This window comes from Hypanus sabinus, chromosome 11 (assembly GCF_030144855.1).
Source record: "Hypanus sabinus isolate sHypSab1 chromosome 11, sHypSab1.hap1, whole genome shotgun sequence".
In the NCBI taxonomy this organism is placed as follows: domain Eukaryota; kingdom Metazoa; phylum Chordata; class Chondrichthyes; order Myliobatiformes; family Dasyatidae; genus Hypanus; species Hypanus sabinus.
Window position 1 is genome coordinate 44,260,901 of NC_082716.1, and position 27,763 is coordinate 44,288,663.

A 27,763-nucleotide genomic window follows, 5' to 3' on the forward strand; every position below is an offset into this window, starting at 1 on the left:
AATCTGCTTTTTAATTATATTTTCAAGCTCGTTCTTCTCCAACATGTGACATCAGAAAAAAATTTCTATTACATAGTGCAACATGTAAACTTACCCATTGCTTCTGCAAGAATTATGTCAACTATCCTAAATAGTCTTACTGTCAGGGTGTTAAGTCAAGCAATTGAATTTAAAAGCTTCAGATGATTGTCACCAGGATAAATCAGCTTGTGCTTGAGAGCCAGTAGAGGAAGAAATTGGAGAAGTCAATCAGGGAACCAGTGAGAGCACAAATTCAGGCTTATAGACATGAACTGTATTTGAAGGCAGGAGTACCAAGCCAATTGTCACAAATTCATTTGTTACCATTCTATTTAACTGTGATCATCATCTTCTGTGGAATATTGCAGTACATAATATTGATATTTCTGAACATAATCAAGCAGGGGTAATTCGCCCTCCTGAAAATATGTAATCTCTGCATGTATACTGAAAACATTTTACTTTAAATTTCCTTTACCTAGGTTAATCTATTCACTAATAGCTGAGCTGCAATTTCAAAGCTATTATTTCCAGCAGAAACATCTGATCTTCTGTTCTGCTCCTGAAATCACTGAGAGGATTACATCAAGTTCTAAGTGGAGAGGCTGGAAGCTTTTATTAAGTGAACAATAAGTAGTACATTGTAGAAGTTAATTAAAAACAATTTTAAAAACAGGATTGCTGAAATGTCTTTCAATTATTTCTAAACATTTCTAGTTATTTAGAAACAATGATCAAGACTTTGACAGCATAAGCAGTTAAACGAAGTCAGGGGAATTCATGTAAAGAACATTAGTTTCCACCACCCAAAGCCTAGTTATTACATGCAGCCTGTTCTCATTGCAGAGAGGCTACAACAGCATTGCAAGGACATTAGGGGCAATATGGCCACAAAAGGCAAGTGTAATGAAAGGCAAGTACATGGGCCAAGGAATGGTCCAGGTCCAGAAAGATCTTACCTAATATCTACTGCTACGAAACCCGTAACTGGGTCACTTACCAGCAAAGATAGAGAGGTCCATTGAAGTCTGATGGTACTATTTTTTAAAGTATTTATTGATAAAGGGGCACAAAAATAAGATTAATGCAAACATACAGATAATATACATCATCAATACTAAATCTAAAGCGCGGGTATAATAATAACCAATAAGAAATAGCTCTATCGTTGTCTAGGGGATAATGTATTGTCCGATGGAAATATAACAGTCACTGTTAGTTCATTCACGCTGCAGCATTTTGAGTTTAAGAGAGAGGCGGTTTAAAACTTGGCCAGGTCTTTTATGATGCCAATCCGTTGAGGCAGGGGAATGGGTTTCCCCATTGTTAGCTAAAAGCCGTTTTCCGTGGTTTCAGCCACCAGTTCCAGTAATGGAACTGAACGCATGTGGCCTCCTTCAGATGACTTCCTGCTATTACGTGGTTGCTTAACGTTTCTTCTGGTGCATCTGAGGGGCTGTTCCTACAGACCCTCTTTTATCCTGACTCGCAGGGTCGTAGATGTCAATCAGGTTGGGGGTGGTGCAATCTCTCCCTCAACCAGCCCACTTTGCCTGAGGGCGTTCACGTAGCATAGTATCTCAATCCACAAATTGGTCTCCAAGAGACAATGGCCATGTCCCGTAGCTTTACAACACCGGGGAAACAAGTCATTCTGCACGTCCCTCTCTCATTTCCTGGGCCCCTTGACCCAACCGAACTGTGATCTTGCAATTCTCACAAAGGAGGGGGCTTCGGACGTAACACTAACTTATTGAAACCCTGATGCTCCCTCAATCTCTAGTTTTAACCGTTTTTGTTTGTTAAGCTGGCCTACAGTTGCCAGCTTAATAAATCTACTACCTATAGCCTCACACTACAAATTCAATAATCTACACAGCCAAATGCCTTATAACCCTTGTCCCTGCTTTAATTTGGTAGCTTTGAGGTCAACAAAACACCTGTGCAAAACACAAATATCTAGACTATTATTATCCTCCCAATTTGGTTCTCACAATTTCTATCTTCATATTAACTTGTTTAGACCTGAATCAAGTGACAATCTCTGGATGATGTAGGAGTGAAGCATGCTCCAGAACACGAGAGAAGATCAGATTGATCTACAAAACAGTACTTCCGATGGTTAAACTTGTACTAAGACATATTATTTTAATTTCCCCCTCTTTGGAGGAGATTCTTAGAGATAACATCTACAAGCATTTGGAGAAGCAGAGTCTGACTGCCTCAAGCTTGACTGAGTTATTTGGCAAAGTGAAATAAACGAACTGATGAAGGCAAAGTCATGGACGTGGGGCATAATGGATTTTAGTAAGGCATTTGACAAAATCATACAAGGTAGGCTTATTCAGAAGGTCCGGAGGCATGGCATCCAGGAAAACTTGGTTACAAGGATTCAAAATTGGTATGCTCATGGAAGGTAAAGAATGATTGTAGATCCAAGAACATTATCAAAGAATGTATAAACTATACAGCCTTGAAACTTGTCTGCTTACTGGCAGCCACAAAGTAAGAAACCTGAAAGAACCCAATTAAACAAAATAACGACCAAGATCCAATGTACAGAGAGAGACAAAAAACTCCACAAATTACACAAATAAAAGAAACAAGCCATCATTCTGAATCAAGCTGAGTCCTTAGATCCAAATTCTTGGAGCAGCCAAGAGTGGGCCCAAAGCCCACTTATCATATTAGAGGGGCAAATTGCTGGGAAGCAAGCAGACACGAAGTACAGGAGCCAGCTCAGTCTCACAGGTCAGTGTCAGAGACAGAGGAGTGCACACCACAGGAGAGTGAATGAAATCAGCCCGATTCTTGCTTCTGGTCCCAAAACACTGCCTTTCCAGTCTACCTGGATCGGCGTTTAAATTGTCCAAACAGCAGATTGTGTCTTACATTAGGAACCTGGTCCTGCTGCTGTGAAACACACCAGGCCTAGACCACGCCACCCAGCTTGAAGCCATTCTTGACCTCTCTAAATCAGCTCAGCGCTTAGTGATCCAACCTCACAACCAGGTTAGTTGGATGGGCATCGAAACTCTTCTACCTCCATTGCTCCTCCCAAAATCGCTCACTCCAACTCCACCTGCTTTGATTTTGCAAAACACCAGCACAGCTCATCCCTTGAATTTGCTTTGCCTTCACTTGCCTCTTCATTGTTTGCAGTGATAGGTTACCACAGTTTACTTCAGAAAAGGTGTTATTAATAACATTTTTAGTCGAATTTCTTGACTTCTGAACTACCAGTGAACTGTCTCTTCCCTTCAGAGGCACCATCTTAAACCGGAAGAGACAGAGTGAATTCTGTCAGGAGGTCAGTGACTAGTGGTGTTCTGCAGGGTTTGTTCTGAAACCCCTGCTCGTTGTGATTTTTTTAGCAAAGATTTCAATGGCAAAGTGGAAAGGTGGATTAGTACATTTGCAAATGACATGAAGGTTGGCGCTATCGTGGAAAGCGAAGAAGGTTGTCATTGGTTAGGATGCAGAGCTGACTGAGATTTTGCAATTGGAATTCAATCTAGAAAATGTGAAGTGAACTACTTTGGAAAGTCAAATACAGGGTTAATGACAGGATTCTTAACAGAATGAAGGAACAGAGGAAACTGTTAGGGTCTACATCCATAGATCTCTCAAAGTTGCAGCACCAATTGACAATTAAGCTATATTGGCCTTCACTAATCAGGGGAATGAGTTCAAGAACTGCAAGGTAATGTTGCACTTCCTTCAAACTCTGGTTAACCACACTTCAAATATTGTGTTCAGTTCTGGAGCTGCCCCTATACAAAAGATGTGGAAGCTTTGGAGGAGAGATTCCCAACCTTCTTTACGCCATGAACCAATACCATTAAGCAAGTTGGAACACCTGGTTGGAAATCCCCGCTTTGGAGAGTCCAGATGAGATGCTGCCTGGATTAGAGAGCACTGAGAATAGGTTGAATGAGCTACGCCTTTCTCTTTGAGAAGGAGAGTGAGAGCTGACTTTATTGAGATGTGCAAGAAGATAAACGGCAGAAGTAGAGTGGAAAGCCAGAGACTACCCACTCCCCCCCCTAACCAGACTGAAGTAGTTCATATAAGGGGGCATAACTTTTAGGTGATTAGAGGGTTTTTTAAAAACACTAGGAGTGGTAGGTGCAAGGAACATGCTGCTAGAGGTTGTGGTAAAGGCAAAAACATTAGGAACATTTCAGAGAATCTTAGGTAGGCATACGGACAAAAGAAGATTGTCGGATGGAAGGATTAGATGATCTCAGAATAGGTTAAAGGGTTGGCACAACATTGAGTCCAAGGGGCCTGTACTGTGCTGTTCTATGTTGTTTTCCTGGTTTGCCCTATTTAGCACAGTAACAGAACCACATGGAACCCTCCTTATCCGCAGGTTCCACATGTGTGGATTCAACCAGCCACAGATCAGGAAAACCGGAAGTTCTCTCTCCAGCACTTGTTGTTTGAGCACGTACAGACTTTTTTTCTTGTCATTATTCCCCAAACAATACAGTATAACAACTATTTACATAGCATTTACATTGTATTAGGTATTATAAGTAATCTAGAGATGATTTGAAGTATACAGGAGGATGTGCGTAGGTTATTGTGGATCGGGAATCGAAAAAACCCCAGAAGTTCTCCAAGTCGGAACAGGTACGTCTGGTATTATTTAGTGTCAGTTAGTCAAACGTTTGTCTTAGTATATAGTATCCATTTTACCTTTCTATGCATATAAAACACTTAAGAAACATACGTATTTAGATATTATGTCCTTCTTAGACCTTGAAAAAATTCATTATTGTTTTTAATTCGGACATAAAGTTCCATAAGGTCTGGGGACCTTTTATTGAGTACTTTCATAACCTTCCTCTTAACTAAGGTTGTTGTTGTTTTTTTTGGTCCCTTGCTTTCAGCTCTTTTTTTTTGGTAGTAGGCATTAATATCTTCTGTTTTTAAGTGTATTTACAGTTTTGGGGGTTTGAATGTCCTGATTTACATTCTCTATATTGTGTTGTGGTTGGTCTGGAGTTTTTTTTTGTTGCGGGGCTTGGGGAGGATACTAATTTTGCATGTCTTCAATTTGGGTGCTTTCTCAATTATCTTTTTTGTATTATATTATTATTGTATGTTTATTTTTGCACTGTATTAATTTTCTTCATTTTGATTTGGGTTTTTTTTCTATCTGTAGCGATGTAGAAAATGCATAAAAAACTAATAAAAAAAAGAAACATACGTATTTCAATAATTAAACCACTGCATTGTTTAGTAATAACTGTAACTTTCATTGGGGCAGGGGCTTCACATGCTCCATTCTCACTTTATCCTTTAAAATTGTTCCGATCATTGACTGACTGTAGCCTAACCCTTTTCCAATGACGCTTCACCTTTTTCCAATCACTTTATTATTTCCACTTCATTTTCAATTGTGATCGCTTTCCGTCAATGGAACAGAAACAGCAGCAGCCGCAGGTGGCGGGTCCCAAGCACAACCGGGTCCTAAAGTCCACCGCACTGAGACAGGTTAAATAAGGGACTTAAGCATCATGTTTTTTGGTATCAAATATTGTCTGAGAACATTTACTGTAGGCAACATTGCTGATTTTCTATGAGCTGTGTGGGTCCCTATCTTAACATTTGTTTCTTATACAAAAGATGGGGGGGGGGGGGTAGAGAACCTGCAGTTATGTTCAGGCAGCAGTACTTAATTAGTCCTTGATCAGTGCTAAAGGATCCTCTAGGATATCACACAGCTCTAAATATACTTTTTTTTTTAATTATTAAGGCTGGGTTACATACTCAGTAATAATGTAAATTAAGCTTGTTCGGAAATTATGCACATTTTGTTCTGTGTAACGGAATAGATTGTGCTAATAATACTTGCAATGGATTGCTGAATTCATGACCAGCATTAAGGAAAAAAATTCTACATTTAGAAAGTACTTTGTTGAGAGTAGCTCAAATGGCTAAATGATTTCAAATCTGTGCCAGGAGCAGAGTAATTGCCATTTGCTGCTATACATCTTAGCAGCATCTGTTCTTTAAGCACTGAACTTCATTTAATTACAATACCATTACTGTGAAATACCTCTGTTCAGTCTGCAAGTACGATGAGTTTCCTGTCAAGTTAACTCTCTACCACTTCATGCCAACCCTTACGCCCTTGAACCCTCCTATTTCGCATTCTAATGATGCTCAGTGGAAGTTCAAAGAATTGCATCTCATCTTTCGGGTGGATACATTTACAGTGCCACACACTCAGCATTGAATCGACAATAATCATATGAAATTATTAATATTAATTTATTTGGACAACTGCTATCAGTAACAATTCCGGTGCTGCAATTTACATCTCTTATCAACCCATCTTATGTTTCTTTCCTTGTTCCATTATTATACCTGCGCATTGTATCTTAATCTATTGGCCATTTCAGTCTCTCCTTCCTTCAGTGCTAACAAAGACCTTCCTTTCAGTTCTTCCCTCCTACCTCCCCTTGAATAAGCACTTCCTCAATAAAGTAGAAAATAACAAAGCACCTTCAAAGATGAATACAAAAGGTTACACAGAACAAATTTTTAAGTTCAATATAAAATATTTAACATTTAATTCATTCATGAAAATGGAATGACATGAGCTTGAATTTCACTGCATTATTGATGACCAACATTGATGTTCTTAAATCTTGTAACTGAAGATAAAACTACATTTGGCAACTACATCTTCCATATACCTCTGATACTGATGATTTCTAAATGAGCAGATTAAATTACCATTTTTGTGCAAGTCATATATAAGTAATTAGTCAGTGTAACAGAAGTAAACACATCAATTGTGAAGACTAATAATGCGTTCAGTACAAAGTAAGCTGACACTTCAACAGAAAATAATAATTTCTTGCTCGAGACATGAATGAAGCAAATTGATTACGTCTTGTGCAACATAGTAGAGTCTACAAACCCTTGTTGTCTGCTTTAAATCAAATAATCAAATTCCTCAGTTCAATTATCTACACCATGAATGGAAACAAAAACAAATGAGATGTCTGGGAATAAAAAATTACTGAATTCTGGGTTGGAATTCAGAAGTTGCCACTGAAAGACAATGTTTTTCCTTGAATTGCATCAATATTTGATTAAAATGAAATCTAGATATTTCCTGACATGCAAGTATTTCAAACGTCCACTTCAATGCCCTTAACTTTGTTTATTTATGCATAATTCATCTGTAGATTTTATTCTTATTTTCCCAAGTTATTATGCGTTACATGTGTGTTATGTGTACTACGTGCTTTAGAGAAACATTGTCTCATTCACTTGAATTTCATTGGTGAAAAATCAGTTTAGGGTTATGGGTGTGGCAAGGCCAGCATTTTTTGTCCGGCCTCATTTCCAATTGAATAGGTAATGATAAATCAAATTCTTGATTCACCACATTCCTTCTAGTGAAAGTATTCCTGCAATGCAGGATGCAGAGTAGCAAGTCTTAACCCCAATGACAAAGGAACATCAATTTTTATGCAGAATAGTTGGTGGCTTGGAGAGGAACCAGAACTTGGTGGAAGCTCATCGCGTCTACTATATACACTGCTATAGTCTTGGGGGAAATATGCAAAATACAGAGATTTAATTGAAATCTCATTACTCTCTCATTTCTCTTTTAATGAGAAAGTAATGAAAGTCAGCAATGTCTTTTCTTATTCCAAATGGAATTTCCTTTTATGGAAATTCATCTTTAATGTAATGTAAGTTACTGACTTCATATAATTTAAGTGGCACCAGCTCAAGAGCTTAGAATATTGCTCACATTGAGGCTTTGGACATATTTTTGGACTTTCAGATAACATCTTTAAAAGAAAACATTGATCAGGTGATGCTTACACAGTGCTGGAAGAATAAGGAGAACATTACAGTTATTAAATATTCTACACTTAACCAGAATTTAGTTGAAGCAAACACAAACTTCCATCACTCTGCAGCCTTGGATACAGATAATTAATAATGATCATGGAACTAACAGACTTTTGAAAAAATACATTTGGAGTAACCAAGGTTCTGCTAAGGAAATAGGCTTCTAACCCAACCTGGCATTTTTGGTTCCTGCAACAGCATCCTGAAGGTCAACATAATTCCTCAGGTTTCTAGAACAATTCCAAAAGCCTGTCCAATACAGTCCATTTATAGTCTTAAATGGAACCATACCACAGAATTTTTGGGAAACTAATGCCTGACAGTGCCAGAGGAACCAGAGCATCAGCACCCCAGAAATGAAAGCACTTTTAAGCATTTTGTTTGTGTCCTAATGACAATCAACTCATGCATTCTGCCATCCTTCATTTTACAGCAGATATAAGCCTTAGCTTTAGTGCCTTGTTCTCCCTCCCAACTGAATTTCTTCTCGCTTTATTGGATTCATAAGCATTTGCAAAATCAGGATTAGGCCAAATTAAGGCAGTCAGCATGACTTTTTGCAGGTCCAGTCACATCTTAATAACTTTACTGAGTCCTTTGAGGAGGAAATAAAGGTGGAGTCATGGACGTTATCTATGTGGATTTTAGTAAGGTGTTTGACAAGGCAGAAGGCTCATCCAGAAGATTCTGATGGGATCGACAGTGAATTGGCTATTTGAGTCCAGAACTGTCTTGCCCAAAGACGAAAGAATAGTGGTTGACAGGACTTCTTCTGGCTGGAGGTCTGTGACTACTGATTCCTAAAGGGATTCAAGCAGACACTTCTGTTTATGATTTATATAAATTATCTGGATGAAAATGTGGATGGTTGGGTTGGTAAACTCACAGATGATACCAAAGATTGGTAATGTTGTGGATAATATAAAAGATTTACGTAAGGAGTGGTCGCCAAACCGTTGATCACGATCAACTGGTCGATCTTTGAGACTTTCCTACTAGATCCCGAAAAAACTGAAAAATAAATACACAAATACTACTGAGATTGTTTCCAGGTTGCTGGGTTTTAGTTCCATTCTTTCTGCCCAGTATGCATGCATGTAGCTCCCCCGCCACGTGCTGGTCCCCAACCACCAGGCCACAAGGAAATGATATGAGTCTGCTGTACCTTTCCTTATTCCCTGTCACGCCCACTGTTGAACTTGAATACACACGAGGTCATTACCCAAGCGCATCAGGGATCGCTGGTTGGTCTCGGGTAACCAGCCGCTTCGTGCGACCGGCAGGAAGTCCCATTGCTACTGGCCTGGAGCTCGGATAGATGGGCGCTGCTTCTAAACCTGTTCACCACACTGAACATTCGTAGGGAAGCTGGTGCTAAAATATTCACAGACGACCTAATTGAGGCTCAGCGTTTCGTAAGTAGCAGAGCAGCTACCTCGCTGTGATCTACTGAAACAAACTTTTGTCGGCCAATAGATCCAAGAGGGGTGGACACGTCCTGCTGCACTCCTCACCCGGTCGGTCGCTTTCTCCGGACTGCGACCACCACAGCCACGATACGGGAAAAGACGCACCTGGCCAAGGCAGCGGGCGGGCAGGAGGTTGGAGCTCATGCGGATGGGAGATTGTTTAATGAGGCAATGAAACTCTCAAAACTGCTTCGGTACCCTGAGTCCAAGCACCCCGCACTTAAATACAAACCTGCTGAGTTTTCTCCCAGCAAGCGGGACAGTAGGCAAGTGCTGAGAGCCACGTAAAGTAAATTGTGGAATAGACTGGACATAAGGAACCTGCTTCTAGTATTGCTGTATTCCGGTCATGTTTAATGCCCCCCTCCCCCCCCACTGGTTGGTCGGTCCGCAAGAATATTGCCAATACTAAACCGGTCCACGGTGCAAAAAAAAAGGATGGTGACCCCTGGTGTTCATACATTATTTCTACTTCCAGGTTGCAGGGTTTTACTTCTGGTCTTTTCTGCCCCAGTGCGCATGCATGTAACTAATCGATTTGGAGTCGATCTTGCCTTTCACTAAGACCGAGGTAGGGGATCTTGGGCTTCAAAAGGTTGGTAACCACTAATGTAAGGTATACCAGTCACAGATGAGATAAATGCCAAATAGAATTTAATCTGGCCATGTGTAAGGTATTGCACTTTGGGAGACCAAATGTAGAGGAACAGTACACTGAGTAGACTGAGAGTGGCCATCTTTGTCTCTAGGGTCGAAGTATCTAATACTATAGGGCCTGCAGGACAGATATTTTTCAATTAGAGTTGTCAGTGCCTTCAATGCACTCCCAGGGTTGTTGGTAGAAGCAAATATAAGGTTCCCTACCCCCCCCCCCAATTGTTGGATGGGACAAGAATGCGCTGAAGATGGAGGTATATAGACACTATGTACTCAAAAGGGATTTGTTTAGTTAAGCATTTGAATACTATTTTAATTAGTTGTTATGCTGTTGTCTGTTGTTATACTGTACTGTTCTATGTTCTAACAAACATAAGGATATCAGTCTTCATTATTGTGCTGCTTCAATATTGACCGCCTTACCAAATGAACAGGAGCTAAAAAATGTAATAGTTCTGTGTGTACATGTATTATATATACACACATGCACATACATACATGTACACACCTATACAAAAACTTTTGCATATTAATGAGCCTCAAAAGAACAAATCCTATAAAATCTGCCGTGAATAAGATTGAATAAACTACTATAACCAAAAATACTAACTGAAAGTGATCTGTGAATTTACATTTAACAGAGTTACATACTCCAAGTTGAAAATAAAACAAGTGAAGCAAATTAAATATGGTGTAATGAGGTCACAATTGGCATCCAAAGGATTGAATTGAAATGGGGAAAGAGACAACCCTTTATACTTTAACATTCACAAATGGCATGGCTGATCTTGATCAACTACAACTTTTATGCTATCCACACACAGCAATTGATCTGGTACAACTCATTACTAATAGCTACAGCCTCCTTGGTAAGAGATTAAACATTTACATCTCACAACATAGATTCACGTATTGCTCAAGACAAGGAACATATTGCTCCTTGTCTTGATCCTAAATGCTCCACCCACTATTCCAAGGCCACAAACCTTAGTTGCAGCTTTTAAAAAAATATCCTCATAACATTTCCTCAGTCATGGCCTTTAAGAATTTAAGATGTTTTATTGAAATTACATTCAATCTTCACTCCATGATGTACCAATATTTTCAATCTCTTCATGCAATAATATCTTTATTCCACGAGTCAAGTGAACTTTTTGTTAAACATATCCTCTGAGAATTGTTCTTTAAGAAGGAAGTCCAAATTCATACAAACTTCAAGGTGCAACCTCCACTAATATTCTACAGAGCTGCTACAGGCAGGTACAATTACAATGGCTAAAAGATATTGAAATAATAAGAGATTTACTGGAGGAACTCAGAGGGTCAAGGTATGGGGGTGGGGGGTTGTCATTATTTCAGGACAGTATGGAGAGAGCCAGTATAAAGAGGAGCAGGGAGCTACAAGATTCAGAATCAGGTTTATTATCACCGGCATGTGACGTGAAATTAGTTAACTTAACAGTAGCAGTTCAATGCAATACGTAATCTAGCAAACAGAGAAAATAATAATAATAATTAAAATAAAACACAATAAATAAACAAGTAAATCAATTATGTATATTGAATAGATTATTTAAAAATGTGCAAAAATACTGTATATTAAAAAAGTGAGGTAGTGTCCAAAGCTTCAAAGTCCATTTAGGAATTGGATGGCAGAGGGGTAGAAGCTGTTCCTGAATCACTGAGTGTGTGCCTTCAGGCTTCTGTACCTCCTACCTGATGGTATCAGTGAGAAAAGGGCATGCCCTGGGAGCTCGAGTTCTTTAATAATGGATACTGCCTTCCTGTGACATCGCTTCCTAAAGATGTCCTGGGCACTTTGTAGGCTAGTGCCCAAGATGAAGCTGACTAGATTTGCAACCTTCTGTAGCTTTTTTTTGATCCTGTGCGGTAGCCCCTCCATACAAGACAGCCTGTCAGAATGCTCTCCATGGAACAACTATAGAAGTCTTTAAGCGTATTTGTTCACATGCCAAATCGCTTCAAATTCCTAATAAAGTATAGCCACTGTCTTGCCTTCTTTATGACTACATCAGTATGTTGAGGCCAGGTTAGATCCTCAGAGACCTTGACACCCAGGAACTTGAAGCTGCTCACTCTTTCCACGTCTGATCCCTCTACGAGGATTGGTATGTGTTCCCCTGTCTTACCCTTCCTGAAGTTCACAATCAGCTCTTTGGAGTAGTAAGGAAGGATGAACGATAACAGGCAGGTTAAGTGTGGAATTCAAAGACAGGGCCAGGTGGTTAACAAATGCCTGGGAAGTGGGGCAAAGAAGGTGAAAATATGGGGAGGACACCCAACTGGAGAACTCAACATTTGTGCCATTGAGTTGTCGGATTCCCTGGTGGAATGTGAAGCGTCATTCCTCTCATTCCTCTGGTAGTAGAGAAGGCAGAGGATAAACAGGGCTGCGTGGGAATGGGAAAGATAATTGAGATCACATGTTATTGTGCTCAAAGCCTAAGTGCTGTACAAAATAGTTACCCAGTTTGCACTTCCTATCATGGACATAGGAGACCATATAGGAAGTACCAAATATAGCAGTCCAAATTGGAGGTGGTGCAAGCAAATCTTTGCCTCAACTGAAAGGGCAGCTTAGGTCAATTGGTTGCGATGAAGGAGATGTGCAGGGTAAAGTGGCAGGAGCCAGGGAAGGGTAGAGAGAGGGATGAGAAGAATTGGGATTCAAAGGGAGTGGTCCCTGTTCAAGACAAGAAGGGGTGGGGAGTAGAATGTGGCTGGTGGTGGAATCTCCAGATGATCTGCTGAATACAGAGGCTAGTAAGGTGAAAGGTAAGAACCAGGTTATGGTTCTGTCTGAATGGAGGTGGATTGAGAGTAGCAGTTCAAGAAACAGACGAGATGCAAGAGAGGGCTCCATCAACCACAGTAGAAGGGAATCCAATCAGGTCCACCTTAGAGCAGATGAGACAGATGGAGAAACAAGGAAAAAAATGTTAGCATCTTTACAAGAAAAAAACTGAAAAGAACTGCAATCTAGGTAGCTGTGGGACTTAGTAGGTTTATCATAAGTGCCAGTGGATAGTTTGGCTCCTGAAGATTGGGAGAGGGTCTAGCAAAGGGGCAGGAGAGTCTGAAATGCTCTGCATGCATTTAAGAACAGGATGGAAATTAATGGGGAGAAGGTGATAAAAATTGATCAGTTCTATATGGGTACAAGAAGCAGCACTAATGCAGTCACTGACGTATTGGAGGAACAGCTGCAGAGTGGAGAGCATTTGGAATAGGAACCGTTCCACATAACTAAAAGAAAAACTGGCACAGCTAGAGCTCATAATGGGGCCTCAGGACTATACTTCTGAGCTGTAGAAGTGAGAATATTCATGAAGGAAAAATAGTCCTATTTTGTCCTTTCTTCCACCCCACCCCAGTTTGATCCATCCACCACGAGTTCAGTAATGTGGCGAGCAAAGTTAAGTGAAGTTCTCCCCTCTGGTTTAAGAGCCTGATGTTTGAGGGATTGTAATTGTTCCTGAACCTTGTGGTGTGGGTCTTGAGGCTCCTGTACCTTTTTCCTGTTGGCAACAGCGAGAAGGCATCGCCTGGGTGTTGCTGGGGGGGGGGGGGTTCCTTGATGATGGATGCTGCTTTCCTCCTACAGCACTCTGTGTAAATGTGTTCAATGATTGCGAGGGCTTTACCTGTGATAGACTGAGCCATATCCACTACTTTTTGTGGCATTTTCCATTTAAGGGCATTGGTGTTTCCATACCAGGATGTGATGCAACTAGTCAATACACTCTCCACTACACATCTATAGAAATTTGTCAAGGTTTCAGACATCATGCCAAATTCTCACAAGCTCCTAAGGAAGAAGAGGCACTGTCATGCTTTCTTCATAATTGCACGTGTTAGACCCAGGACAGATCCTCTGAAATGACAACACTGAGGAATTTAAAGTTGCCAAACTTCTCCACCTCTGATCCCCCGATGAGGACTGGCTCATGGACCTCCGGTTTCCTCCCCCTGAAGTCAATGATCAGCTCCTTGGTTTTACTGACATCAAGACACTCCAGCAGCCATATGCACCTTCATTGACCTTCCCACCAATATTTTTCCTGTCCTTTCAACACCCCCTCCCCACTTTACCTTCAGCCACACTTAACTATCTTTGTCTCCCAACTCCACCACTCTCCTCCCCTGCCTGGTTCAATCTGCCTGTTAACCTTCAGTTTTCCTCATTTTACCAATCATCTCTGCCTCTACCTCACCATGTCCCATTTCTCTTTAAAATGGCTCCTCCATTCAATAAGATCATGACTGATCTGGCCATGGGCTCAGCTCCAATTTGCCTTTTTCCCATAATCCTTGACTCACTTGCTATACAAAAATCTATTGAACTGTGCCTTAAATATATTTATCAAATTAGCCTCTACTGCTTCAAGGGAAGAAAACTCTACAGATTCACTATTCTCTGGGAAAAGCAGTTTCTCTTCATCTTGATCTATTCCCCAAATCTTGAGGTTATTACCCCTGGTTCTAGTCTCACTTACTGGTGGAGACAACTCTCCTGCCTCTATCTTAACTATCCTTTTCAGATTGTATCTATTTCGAGTTAGGCCAAATCTAACCAATCTTAGTTTTTCCAGGGAGGAAGCTATCAAGAAGGTTGATGAAGAGTAGACAGTGGACATTTAAAAGGTCTTCTAAAGTCCATATAGACAAAGTCCCGCATGGGAGGCTGTTCCAGAAGTTTGAGTTGCACACTTTTCAAGATAAAGTAGCCATTTGAATTTAACATTAGCTCAGCAGGAAAAGATAAGAGTGACAGCAGATGGTTGTCTCTCTGACTGGAGGCCTGTGACTTGTGACGTGAGGATCAGTGCTGGGTCCATTGTTGTTTATCATTTATATTAATGATTTAGGATGATAATGTGGTAAACTGAATCAGCAAACTTGCAGTTGACACCAAGATTGGTGGTGTAGTGGACAGCATGAAAGGTTATCAAAACTTACAGCATGATCTTAACTAACCGGGAAAATGGATTGAGAAAATGGCACAAGGAATTTAATACAGACAAGTGTGAGGTGTACATTTTAGCAGGACAAACCAGGGTGCATTGTGAATGGTAGGGCTCTGAGGGGTACAGTAGAGTCAAGGGACCAGGCAAGAGATCCACAATTCCTTGAAATTGACACCACAAGTAGATAGGGTCAAAAAGTGACCTTTTTGCACATTGGCCTTCATATATCTGGGGTCTGAGTACAGGAGTTCGGACGTTATGTTAATTTATATAAGATGTTGCTGAGGCCGAATATTTTTGAATGCAAGAGGGGAAGTTGGAGGTTTTGATGCTACTGTCTCTGTTCTTTTCTGTGAGTGAGAGGAGGTTGGGAATTGATATTGGTATTCTTTTTTTTCTGCAAGGGAAGGGGCATGGGACTTTGGGGTTTACGAGTTTTGTTTCTTTTTCATGACAGGGCAGGGTGTTTATGTCTTCTCTTTCAATAACACCTACGGACTTCCTGTATTTTATAGCTATCCGGATAAGACAAATAGAGTTGTATTGTACATGCAAACTTTGACAATACCATGTACCTTTGAGTATTGTGTGCTGTTCTGCTCAACTACCTCAAGAAAAATATCAATAAGATTAAAAGAATACAGAGAAAAATTAGTTACCAGCAATTGATGACCAGAGTTATAAGGATGGGTTGAATTGGTTAGAACTTTATTTCCTGGAGTGCAGAACAATAGGGGAAAGGTGAGACAATCTTAGAAAGGTATACAAAATTTGAAGGGGATTGATAGAGTGAATGTATGCAGGGTTATTCCCCACCAGGTTGGGTAAAAGTAGAACTAGGGTTCATAGGCTTAGGGTGAAAGGTGAAATAATTAAGGGAGAAATTTCATCATTTGGAGGGTGGTGTGACTATGGAATGAGCAATCAGTGGAAGTAGTGGATGAGTAATCAATTCTAACATTTAAGAGAGGAGAGTTTGGTCCAATGATGTGCAGAGTTTTGTACAAACTCTGCAGTTTCTTACAGTCCTATGCAGAGCAGTTGCTAAACCAAGTAGATATACATCCAGACAGAACGCTTTCTATGGTGCATCCATAAAAATTGGTAAAGAGTCGACAGGGACATGCTGAATTTCACAAAAAGGGAGAAAATTTGTTTAGCACTGGTATTCACTGGAACCTAAAAGTCAAATCAATTGGACAACAATTTGGAGGAAACAATTTCACAGAAAAGATAAACTAAAGCCAAAATGAAGAATGTTGAGCAGAAATTATTGAAAAAATTAAATATACAATAAATTGAGATTTTAAAATATTTTGATACATTAGTAATCTAATTCCACAAATATACCAACAGTGGAATTTATTAAACTTACCCTCAATCTGACACAGCCTCTTCTGGAACCTCGCATCATTTTGTCCTTGGACTGGGGTGGGGGGGGGGGGGAATTAAAAAAGAAAAGTAATGTGAACCTGATTATAAGATACAATAACAAAAAACAGATCAAATTCATATCCTAAAATCAATTAAAAAGCACAATCTTTCTGATAAGGGAAGAAAAATAACTTTCATTGCACATTAACCAGTTGAACTATTGGGACAAAAAGCCCAATCTTGAATTTTGTTGGAAATAGGGAGCATGAAGTAAACAATACAGGTTTGTCTAGAATAAAAACAAAAAATAATCCAAAATATTACAGTTGGGTGGGGGGGGGTCAAATTTTATGACACTCAGAAGAAAAAAAATACATGGGTTGAAAATAGTCACTCCTAGAAGCCAATGGCTTAAAAATTATTATTTAATCACTGAATGAACAAATTACAAGCATATAGATACAATAGCTAATGATGTAAAACCAAAACCAACAAAAGGAAACAAGGTGGACTACAAATGAGGTAGTGATATTTCAAATTCTTATTACCAGCTTAATTTGAGCAGAAGGATACTTTATACACTTACAAAACAGTTTTCTTTCTGGTACTTTATTATATTTTTAATTATCTCGCAATTTTCCACACACAAAAACAATACTCCAACTAAAACAAAACAATCACATATAAAACACAAATGGCCCCAGTCTGGATGGACTGCAGGACAATCAGTTGCGTTAATGGGCACAAGAAAGAAAAAGTTACTGGGAAATGAGAAAGGGAATAATTTGAGAGCTAACATAGCCACTTATCTACTGCTACAATGTAAGAAAATATACTTAAGTAATAAAATATCCAAGTGCAGCACAAATAGGCCATTCAGCCCACTGAGTCTGCTCAACAAGATCATGGCCAATCTTCTGACTCAATAGCTGTCCTATTGTCATGTCCCTTGATCCCACTAATATCCAAACTTCTATTTAATAAAATTCTGAATACAATCAATGACTCCACACTCCTCCTGGACAGACGATTCCAAAGAGTCACCATCCTATTTCACGTTGCCTCAATCCTGAATGTCTTGTGCCTCACTTTGATGCTGGCTACTATTTCCATTCTTCTCAACCAAAGAAATCACCCTCCCTGTATCTCTGGAATTTTACCCATTTCTGTGCAATCTTGTTCCATTCTTTACAGTTGTATACAATCATGAATCAAGTATAATGTGCTCCTAAGGGGTTCTCTAATAGTGGGTCATCAGTGGCTGTAGAAGCCAATCTGCGATTGACATATTCTGGTGCAGTGTGGGCACGACTTAGTGGTGGCTGTGGTTAATGGCTGGGTCCTTTTGTTGTTCAGTCTCTCCTCTTTCAGCTGCCACTTGTTCTTTGCGGCACAGCAAAAGCCGCTCTCATGTAGCGCAGCTGCCTCTTGAACAGATTCACTGTAGGGGTATCTATTGAGGAGAAAGGAAATCATAGGCTGGTTAGCCTGACTTCAATGATTGGGAAGATGTTGGAATCGATTATTAAGGATGAGGTCTCAGTGTACTTGGACACACATCATAAAATAGGCCATGGTCAGCATTGTTTGCTCAAGGGAAAATCTTGTTTGCCAAATGTGTTGGAATTCTTTGAAGAAATAAACTGGACAGAAAAAGGAGAATCGGTTGATATTGTGTACTTGGATTTTCAGAAGACCTTTAACAAGGTGCCTCGTGAGGCTGCTTAATAAATTAAGAGCCCATGGTATTACAGGAAAGATTCTAGCATGGAAAAAGCAGTGGCTGATTGGCAGGAGCCATGGAGTGGGAATAAAGGGAGCCTTTTCTGGCTGGCTGCTGATGACTAGCGGTGTTCCACAGGGGGCTATGTCTGGACCAATACTTTTTACGTTATATGTCAATAATTTGGATGAGGAAATTAATGTCTTTATTGCAAGGTTTGCAGATGATATGAAGACTGGTGGAGGGGCAGATAGTTTTAAGGAAGCAGAGGGGCTACAGAAGGACACAAGACAGATTATGAGAATGTGCAAAGAAATGGCAGATGGAATATAGTGTCAGGAAGTGTATGGTCATGCACTGGTAGAAGAAATGAAAGGGTTGACTATTTTCTAAATGGAGAGAAAACACAAAAAAATGATTTGCAAAGGGACTTGGGAGTTCTTGTACAGGATTCCTCCAAGGTTAATTTACAGATTGAATCTGTGGTGAGGCAGGTAAATGCAATGTTAGCATTCATTTCAAGAGGACTAAAATATAAAAGCAAGAATGTTGAGACTTTATAAAGCACTGGTGAGACCTCACTTGGGAGTATTGGGCCCCTTATTTCAGAAAGGGTGTGCTGAAACTGTAGAGGGTTCAAAGGAAGTTAACAAAGATGATTCCAGGATTGAATGCTTGTTATATGAAGAATGTTTGATGGCTCTGATCTTGTATTCATTGGAATTCAGAAGAATGAGGGGTTACCTCATTGAATCCTATCAAATGGTGAAAGGCCTTGATAGGAAATATCCTCTCCACATCCACTCTATGGTGGAAGAGTCTAAGACCTGAGGGCCACAGCCTCAGAATAAAGTGGCATCCTTTTAGAACAGAATTGAGGGTGTACTTCTTCAGTCAGAGTGGTGAATCTGTGGAATTCTTTGCCAGAGGCTGCCGTGGAGGCCAAGTCTTATGTATATTTACGGCAAAGGTTGATAGTTCAGGCCATGAAGGGATATGGGGAGAAGGCAGGAGACTGGAGCCCAGAGGAAAATTGGATCAGCTAAATGGTACAATTCAGCCCCTATATCTAATGGTCTTACAGTCTAAAACAGCAAAAGAAAAATGTGATGTATTTCCCCTAGTAATTTCCCCTAAACAGGATGGGCAACTGATCAGCTAAATTACCAAATATATTACAAAGTCATTGTGCAAATGTGCATCTTGATGTGAACAACTTCCATCATTCAATAGCCATACACAGCAAAAATATGGACAGCTTCACTCAATTCACAGGATTTCCTCTCCCAACTAAAAGGCTATGAAAAAATTACCAACAAACTGCAATGACCAAAACACACATCGTGCAATATCCTTCCAACATATTTCTCAACTCTAATGTAGCCCAGAGCCAGGATATTGTTCAATGTCCTGTCAAAATTTGCAGTAGCCTTGCATCAACTCCAAGTCATGAACAAAATCTTGGTCCATTTTGTGGCAATGACTCCAAATCTCAAATCTAGATCTGTGCTTCTCGAAATTGCATGCCCCTAGTTTGTAAATTCAAATATTATCTTAAATAGCCCCTTTAGTGTTAAATGGAAGCAAGATTCTCCTATTTCTGTGGGTTCTGACATGGCTGTCAACAGCAAACTGAGACCTGCAACAGCCATTTTAAAAAGCATTTAAAAGGTGCTGGCAAGTAGATAGTTTGGGAGATAACACACTTCTGCCTTCACATGTGCTCTACCTTTCTCTATAATTCCAATATTCTTGGCCCACGTCAACTTGAACAGGGATTTCTACAACTTGATAGGCATGTTACACCTTTTCAACAACATTCTTCAATTTTTTCTTCTGTGGCAACAAATTACCAGATAGACAATGGAGCTCAGCATAAAGAAGCCAGGTTGGGAATTGAGTTCTGGACACATGAACAATTTGGCATGATCATACAAGCCACAGCAAAACTAGATGCTGATATGGGTTTGCTTATCCTGGATTTATGGGATTATTTGTGCTCTTTCGCTCCTGTACCTGAAGATAGCTATCACAGAACAACAGTGTTTGCTGCTGCACTGTAAACCAGGAGCTTTACGCTTGGAAGTCACATGTTCAATTATCACTCAAAGCCCATAGTGACACACTAAACGTGAATTTCAACTGTAATGAATACCTTTGCCAGGCAATACTTCCCTATAATAAACTCCCCACCTACCCAAAGGACAGGAAGCAGGATACATTTTCCAAGAGCCGATTGTGGAGCCAATTGTTAGGAGAAGCACAAAAAGATTGGCAATAATTTGTTAAGATGAGAGATTGAATTCTGCTGAAGGAACAAGAAAAATGTTGACGTAATGAGTAGTCTTGCTTGATACTTGTCTACACTGACGGTGAGTCTGTTATCTTATCAATGGATCTATCACAACTTGTCTAACATCATGTGCAGAAACAGGACAAAAATATATTTTTAGGGCATCAAGATTTGAGAAGAATGCTCTACAGTCCATCCTGATTTGCCAAGTTTTTTTAAGATGAGAAAAAGACATGCAACATGGTTGATCAGTTTTCTGTGTTTCTTCTGATGTTGGAACATGGTTAAGATCATATCCAGTGTACTTCTACAGGGATGAAATCCAGTTTCTTCACAGTTTAAATATTAAAAAACACAAAGGAAAAAAAAGCAAATTATTATTTTTTAATAGTGTTAGCTCCTGAATAACAAAAATTGTTGTCTGTGCATTTTATTCTTTCTTTGGGTTTATGAAAATTTGTTATTTGATATGAAACATACTAACAAATACACATTTTGGTAAATGACTTATTTTTTTTAAGCTGCTAAGTAATGTGCAAAGTATTACACAACAAAGCTTAAAGACTGCTTAATACTTGCCATAATTAACAGCATAACTCTATAATAGTGTAGAAACTTCAGCAGATTCCAAGCCTAATCATTCATTACACAGGCAGTAATAAGACGTGTCAGGCTTAAATGATCAATCATGTTACCAAACATACATTATCAGCACCAAAGCAAGCATATTATTACAACTAAATTACTGATGACAACCATGAAAGGTTGACTGCAGAGAACAAATAAAAGATGACACTCCGTGTAAGAGCCATTACAAAGAAAGCACAGCAGTAACTCTACTTTCTTAGAAGTTTGCAAAGATTCAGCATGTTATGTAGAACTTTGACAAACTTCTTTAGATGTGTGATGGAGAATATATTGGCTGGTTGCATCATGGCCTGGTAAAGAAACACCAATGCCTTTGAATGCAAAAGCCTACAAAAAAAAAATAGTGGATATAACCCAGTCGATCAAGGTTAGTTGTCCCCACCATTGAGCACATCTACAAGGAAGGCTGTTGCAGGAATGTAGCATCCATCATAAAGGACTGCCACCTTCTAGGGCACTCTCCTTTCTCACGGCTGCCTTCAGGAAGGTGGTACAAGACCCTCAGGACCAACACCACCAGGTTCAGGAACAGCTATTACTCCTCAACCATCAGGCTGTTGAACCAGAGGGGACAAGTTCACTTAACCTCACTAGCCCCGTTACTTAACTATTCCCACAACCTATGGACTCAAGGCAAGAACTCGTCATGTCAACGTCTCAATATTTATTCACAAACAAGAGAAAATCTGCAGACGCTGGAAATCCAAGCCATGCACACAAAACGCTGGAGGAACTCAGAAGGCCAGGCAGCAACAGTGGGGAAAAAGTAGTTGATGTTTCAGGCCAAAACCCTTCAGCAGGGCTGATATTTATTGCTCATTTATTATTAGTTTTTTTTTCTTTTTGTATTTTCACAATTTGATGTCTTTTGTAAATTGGTTGTTCATCTTCATTGCCTCCTGCCCAACTAGGTTACCTGGCCAAGTACTAAAGACCTGTGCTGATCAACTGGCTCATGTGTTCACCAAGATCCTTCGCCAAGTCTGTGTGAGATACCCACCTACTTCAAGGCGGCTTCAATTATTCTGGTGCCCAAGAAAAGCATAGTGACCTGCCTCAATGATTATGGCCCAACAGCACCTACATCTGCATCGATTAAGCATTTTGAGAGGCTTACTGATAGCATCACTATCATAGGTCAAATCAAACGTGGTGATGAATCAGTATATAGCAGGGAAATTGAAAATCTGGCTGAGTAGTGTCATAACAGTAACCTTTTATGCAGTGCCAGCAAGATCAAGGGGCTGATTATTGACTTCAGGAGAAGGAAACCACAGGTCCATGATCCAAAGGATCAGAGGTATAGCGTGCTGTGTATTTAATATTTAAATGTTTGACAAACTACCTTTATACCAGTGGTTCCCAACATGGGGCATACGCCCCACAGGGAGGTAATTTGATTTTTAAGGGGGGCAATTCGAGAATGAGTTATTAACAGTGAATTTTTTCTAGTAGGTCTGTGTGAGTATGAGTGTGTGTGCGAATTAATACATATGTGTATATACAGTATGCATACATAAAAATACTTGTGTGTATGTACATGTGTAATTGCGTATATACTGTATATATATATATATATATATATATATATATAGTGTATCACCATCATTACAACCATCAAATGGCTTTCATAATTAAATTAATGAATTGACTGATGTAGGAAGGAACAAAGAAACAAGTCCAAACGCGTAAGAAACTCGTACAAGGTCGCGCCAATGCTGCTTTTTGCAGTAGCTTTCGGTTCTTGGTGGTGTGAAGGTGTGTACATTGCGTCATCTCTTTTAAACGGTGTATCTGTCTTTGTATGCTGTAGAAACGAATCGGCATTGTTTTATTTATTTATTATTATTTTAATATCAATTAATGTTCTTTTTTTACAATTTCTTAGTAATTTCTTCCTCAGAGCTTTAACAGTCCTTTGGTTCTTTTATTTTTCTCTTTCATGAATGCCATGTTCTTTGGAAGCTTGTTTAAACCAAGTTAATGGTCTTTTAGGCTTCCTCCAGGTGAATAGGAGTTCACTTTCTGAATAATAAGAATTATATATCACCACAGAGGTGATATATCAGGATTTTAGAGGTGATTAGGTTGGGCATGGCCAAAAAAAGGTTGGGAACCACTGCTTTATACTATTCCAGTTAGCATAATTGACCATAATACCCAAAGATGGTTCTTGTCCATACATATGAAGCAGAAGTTGCTTTGAACACCTGAAGAGGAATCCTCTGGTTTGGTTGGTTCATTGATTGGCTCCATTTCACTGTTTGGTTCCAGCCTGCGCTGTATTATTGTGCAACCTGTTTTCCGTAGATCTGTAGATAAAGTTGAGAAGGTGTACTTGACTTACCAACCGTTAAACTGCATGAACTCGTTCCATACTGCGACTCAAGGGCACCCTGGTTGCGGATTTATGCATCCCCAATAACATCTGTTTGGTTGGCAAGGTCAGATGAGATTGCCGAGTTTCAGAAGTGTTGTGACAACAAGTGCTCACCACCTGCAGAGCTATGGTTCTTCGTGTTCCAGTACCTCATCCTTTTTTTGGGGAAATGCCTGCTCTACTAACGGCTGACCAGGTCTCACGTCTCAGGTCTCACCGCTCCTCCAAGAATATTGAATAACCCCGCCCGTCTTTGGGAATCACTGATGTAGAATCTCCTCCTCCTGACAAGACATATGGTATTGACTTATCCTGCATCAGTAGATTTACCAACCATTCGGCAGGTTGATGGGACCAAGGACAATATTCAGTACAGACTCAAATTTAGAAACATCTTCAAATCAATGAGCAACATACTGGGATCAACCAAGTAGAACATCCACACCATGGTAAAGCTGCACCAGAGGTGTTTTATGTCCACACTCTTTAACCAGTTACAATGCTGGCTCCTGACAGAACAAGCTTGCCAAGCTATCATCATTCCACACCGTGAGCCTCTGTACTTTCTGGCCAAGAAAAATCTCCAACCATGCCTTACTCCTTCAGTCATCATGAGGAAGCATTGTGATAGATTGGGCACATGATGAGGAGAGGCCAATTCCATCATCATGACTGCACTTCATTAGACCCCCGAAGGACAGAGGAAAAATAGAGAGTAAAGACAACTTGGTGCTGTACCAGAGAGGCAGAAATGAGGACCCTGAACAAAACCTGGGGCACAACAGAGAAGGTGGCCAAGGACAGAGATGGCGGGCCTTCATTGATGTCCTACACCAGCTGTGTGACAGGCAGTAACCAACTCCTGTTCACCAGTTCATTAGTGAGACTAATGGTAGTGAGATGCACGGCCTCTGTTGTTGCGTGTACCAGGCCCTCTACCTGTGGCATTATTCTGTTACAGTCACACAGGAGAGGTGGTGGTGTCGGAGAGAACAGAGGCACTGGAATTGGTGCTGGGTCCCCATGTTGGTGCAACTGTGCTCATCTGAATTTGCACAAGATGAGGATATTGCCACGTGCTTGTTCTTGCAGAAACCTGGCTACAGGATAACATCCCATTCACAATCAATCTTCAGGCCATACCACTCAGGACATGGGCTAATAATATTTTATGCGTGACTGTATGTGCTATCATACTATATGTGCTATGTACTGTAGGCGATTGTATGTACTGTGTTTCACACCTTGGCCCTCCCTAGGGGAATGCCGTTTCATTTCACTGTATACATTTGTATGGTTGAATGACAAACTTGAACTTGATGCTAATGTAATCACAATCTTTGTCAAATTGTTAAATAAATGATTTATCAACTAATTCTCGTGCACTGTCAACCCATTTTTGCCAAGAGACTGGAGACTATACATTTTTGATAAATTCAAATGAATGTTTTAGAGTGATTAGCAAAAGAATTGAATCATAAAAGCATATTGAAGGTGCAAACTACCCCCCCACACACACACAATCTAGATTTATAGTATTTTTAATCCTGGTCTCGAGAGTCAAAGCAAATTACAGCATAGAAACAGGCCCTTCAAATCATAGTCCTCACTCAATTATCAACTGTACATGTACATTAATCTTGTGTTGAACTCATTTTTATTCTCCACACTTTCCTGGATTCTACTGGTTTACACATTTAGGCAGACAAATTTAGGCAGGACTTCACACAATGAATGATAGAGGTTTGGGGAATGTTGTTCAACAGAAGGACCTAGATATACAAATACATGACTCCCTGAAAGTGGTTTACAAACAGGATGGCGACTAAAGCTTTTGGTATCTTGGCCTTTACCAGTCAGGACCATGAGTATAGAAGCAGAAAAATTAAGTGCAATTGTACAAAGTTTCATTCAGTACATATTTGGAATGTTTTGTTCAGTTTTTGTCACCCTGCCATAGAAAATATTCCATTAAGGTGGAAAGAGTGCAAATGAGATTTAGGAAGATATTGCTGGATTGAGTATTGGAGAGGTTGAGCAGGTTGGCACTTTTCCCAATGGAGCACAGGAGAATAAGGGGTGATCTTAAAGAGTTCTATAGAATTATGATGGTCATAGATAGGATGAATGTGCGCAGTCTTTCCCCCCTCCCCGCAGGTTTGGGAGAATCAACAACAAGAAGCATAGATTTAAAATGACTGGAGAGAGAATCAATAGGAATCTGAGGGTCGACTTTGTCCACCCAAAGAGCACTTGGTATTTGGAATGAGCTACCAGAGGAAGTAGTTGAGACAGGTACATGGGTAAGAAAGGTTTAGAGGTATGGGGCCAAACACAAATGGGACAAGCTTAGATTGGAATCTAGGTCAGCATTGACCAGTTGGACTGAAGGCCTGTTTCCAAGCTGCACACAGTGGCTACTTAATTTATCAATGGGCAAGTCTTTGGGATGCCAGAGAAAACCCATGGAGTCACAGGAACAACATGCCACTATGCTGTTCCAATCCAGTTCCCATTACCGACTGTTTGCTGCCTGTATCGCTGGTCGAAAATTCTTTGAATTCTTTGAATTATGATACAATCACATTGGCCTTTGATCACCTGGGCAATACCAATACATATGTCAGGCAGCTGTTCATTAACTACAGCTCAGGGGGACGTCACGTGATGACGTAGGATCAAGACGTGGAAATCCAGCTCTCCCATAAAAACTAGTAAAATAAAGTTTAAGTGAAGAAGAGTTAATAAATATCTTCTAAAAACTACTTATAAACAACTCAGGACTATCTTTAGATATGTCTGCTAAACAGAAACAGAAGAGAACTACTACTTTGAAGACAGCGCAAGTTGGCCATTATGACGAAACCTCGTACTCAAGTTGGATCTCTTTCCGATGAAGCACATGTCGCCTCCGATGATGCAGAACAGGAAACTGTGGCAGCATCCACAGTCTCTATGAAGAAACAGCAGGAACTGCACATGCGTGAAGAAACGGGTATGTGCAAACAAAACTACAAGTTCCAGCTGTGACTGAAAGTGAAAGTGAACTGGAAGTAGAATCAGACTCTCTGGAAAACACAGATGAGGAAATTGATGAAGGAGAAGAAGAACAGGAAGAAATTAAAAGTGGAAGACTTTCTGGAGACATAAGAAAAGCCCTGATACAAATAATGCATGAATTAAAAGCATTAAAAGTAATAAAAACAGATATTAAGAATACAAAGATTACACTTGATAAGGTGGTGGAAAAACAAATGAAAATGGATAAGAAAGTTAAAAAGTTGGAAGAAAAAACGGGAGACACCACTGAAAGAGTGAACAAGATGGAAGATAATATCCTTGCCTGGACATCAGAAAGAAAACTGTTGTTGGAAAAAGTAGATGTGGTTGAAAATTTTAGCAGATGAAACAATATTAAGATTGCTGGTTTTAAAGAAGGTATAGAGGAAGAAGATCCAATAAAATTCTTTCAAAAATGGATCCCAGAAATCTTGGAAATGGAAGAGGGAAGTCCGTTAATTGAAATCGAAAAGGCTCATGGAGCTTTAAGACCAAAGCTGCAACAAGATCAAAATCCACGATCGATCTTGATAAAATGCTTAAGATATCAAGAAGATAAGATCTTGAAGGCAGCTGCTCAAGGTGCCAGAAATAGAAATGTGCCATTGACGATAGAAGGGAAAAGAGTTCATTTCTATCCTGATATCATTTACGACCTTTTGAAGAGGAGGAAGGAATTTAACCCAGTGAAAAAAAATCTTATGGGAAAAGGGTTATAAATTTATACTGAGCTACCTAGCAACACTGATAATCTTTTTGGATGACGAAGAAAGAAGATTTTTTACTGACCATCGGAAAGCAGAGCAGTTTGTACAAGAACTTCCTAATATTCGCGAGACGCGGTAAAGAATTATGGAAATGAAATGGATTAAAGATGAAGACTGAGATAGGGATCGGATTTGATGTATATTTAAGAGTAGAAGAATATACAAATATACTTTAAGTATATGATAGAAGGGGAGAAAGATAAAAAAATTGAGGAATATTAATTGGGAGTAGAGATATTAATTTTTTTCTTTATTTATATATATATCTCTTTTTTTGTTACGGAGAGCTGGAAGAGCTTCTGATCGATTGCTGCAGGATTCACGTGTGTAATCATGGTGATTGCCATGACCCGTAAAACGGAGGGGGGTAATGTTGTGTTTCTATTCATTCACAACATTAGTTATCTTTTTGTTATCTTTTTCTTTACTATCTATCATTCTTCTATTTTTCTTTTTTTGCCTGGATGATTGGGGGGGGTGGGGGGGGGAGACA

General features: G+C 39.8%; 1 protein-coding gene across 2 annotated transcripts in view; it reads right to left on the reverse strand.

Moving 5' to 3' along the window:
- osbpl9 (oxysterol binding protein-like 9) overlaps positions 1–27,763 on the reverse strand; it is a 201,014-nt gene that overhangs the window by 160,471 nt on the left and 12,780 nt on the right. For both annotated transcript variants that reach the window (XM_059984253.1, XM_059984252.1), the window contains exon 2: positions 16,401–16,451. In XM_059984253.1, the coding sequence (XP_059840236.1) occupies positions 16,401–16,451 (51 nt within the window). The remainder of the gene's footprint in view (positions 1–16,400; positions 16,452–27,763) is intronic.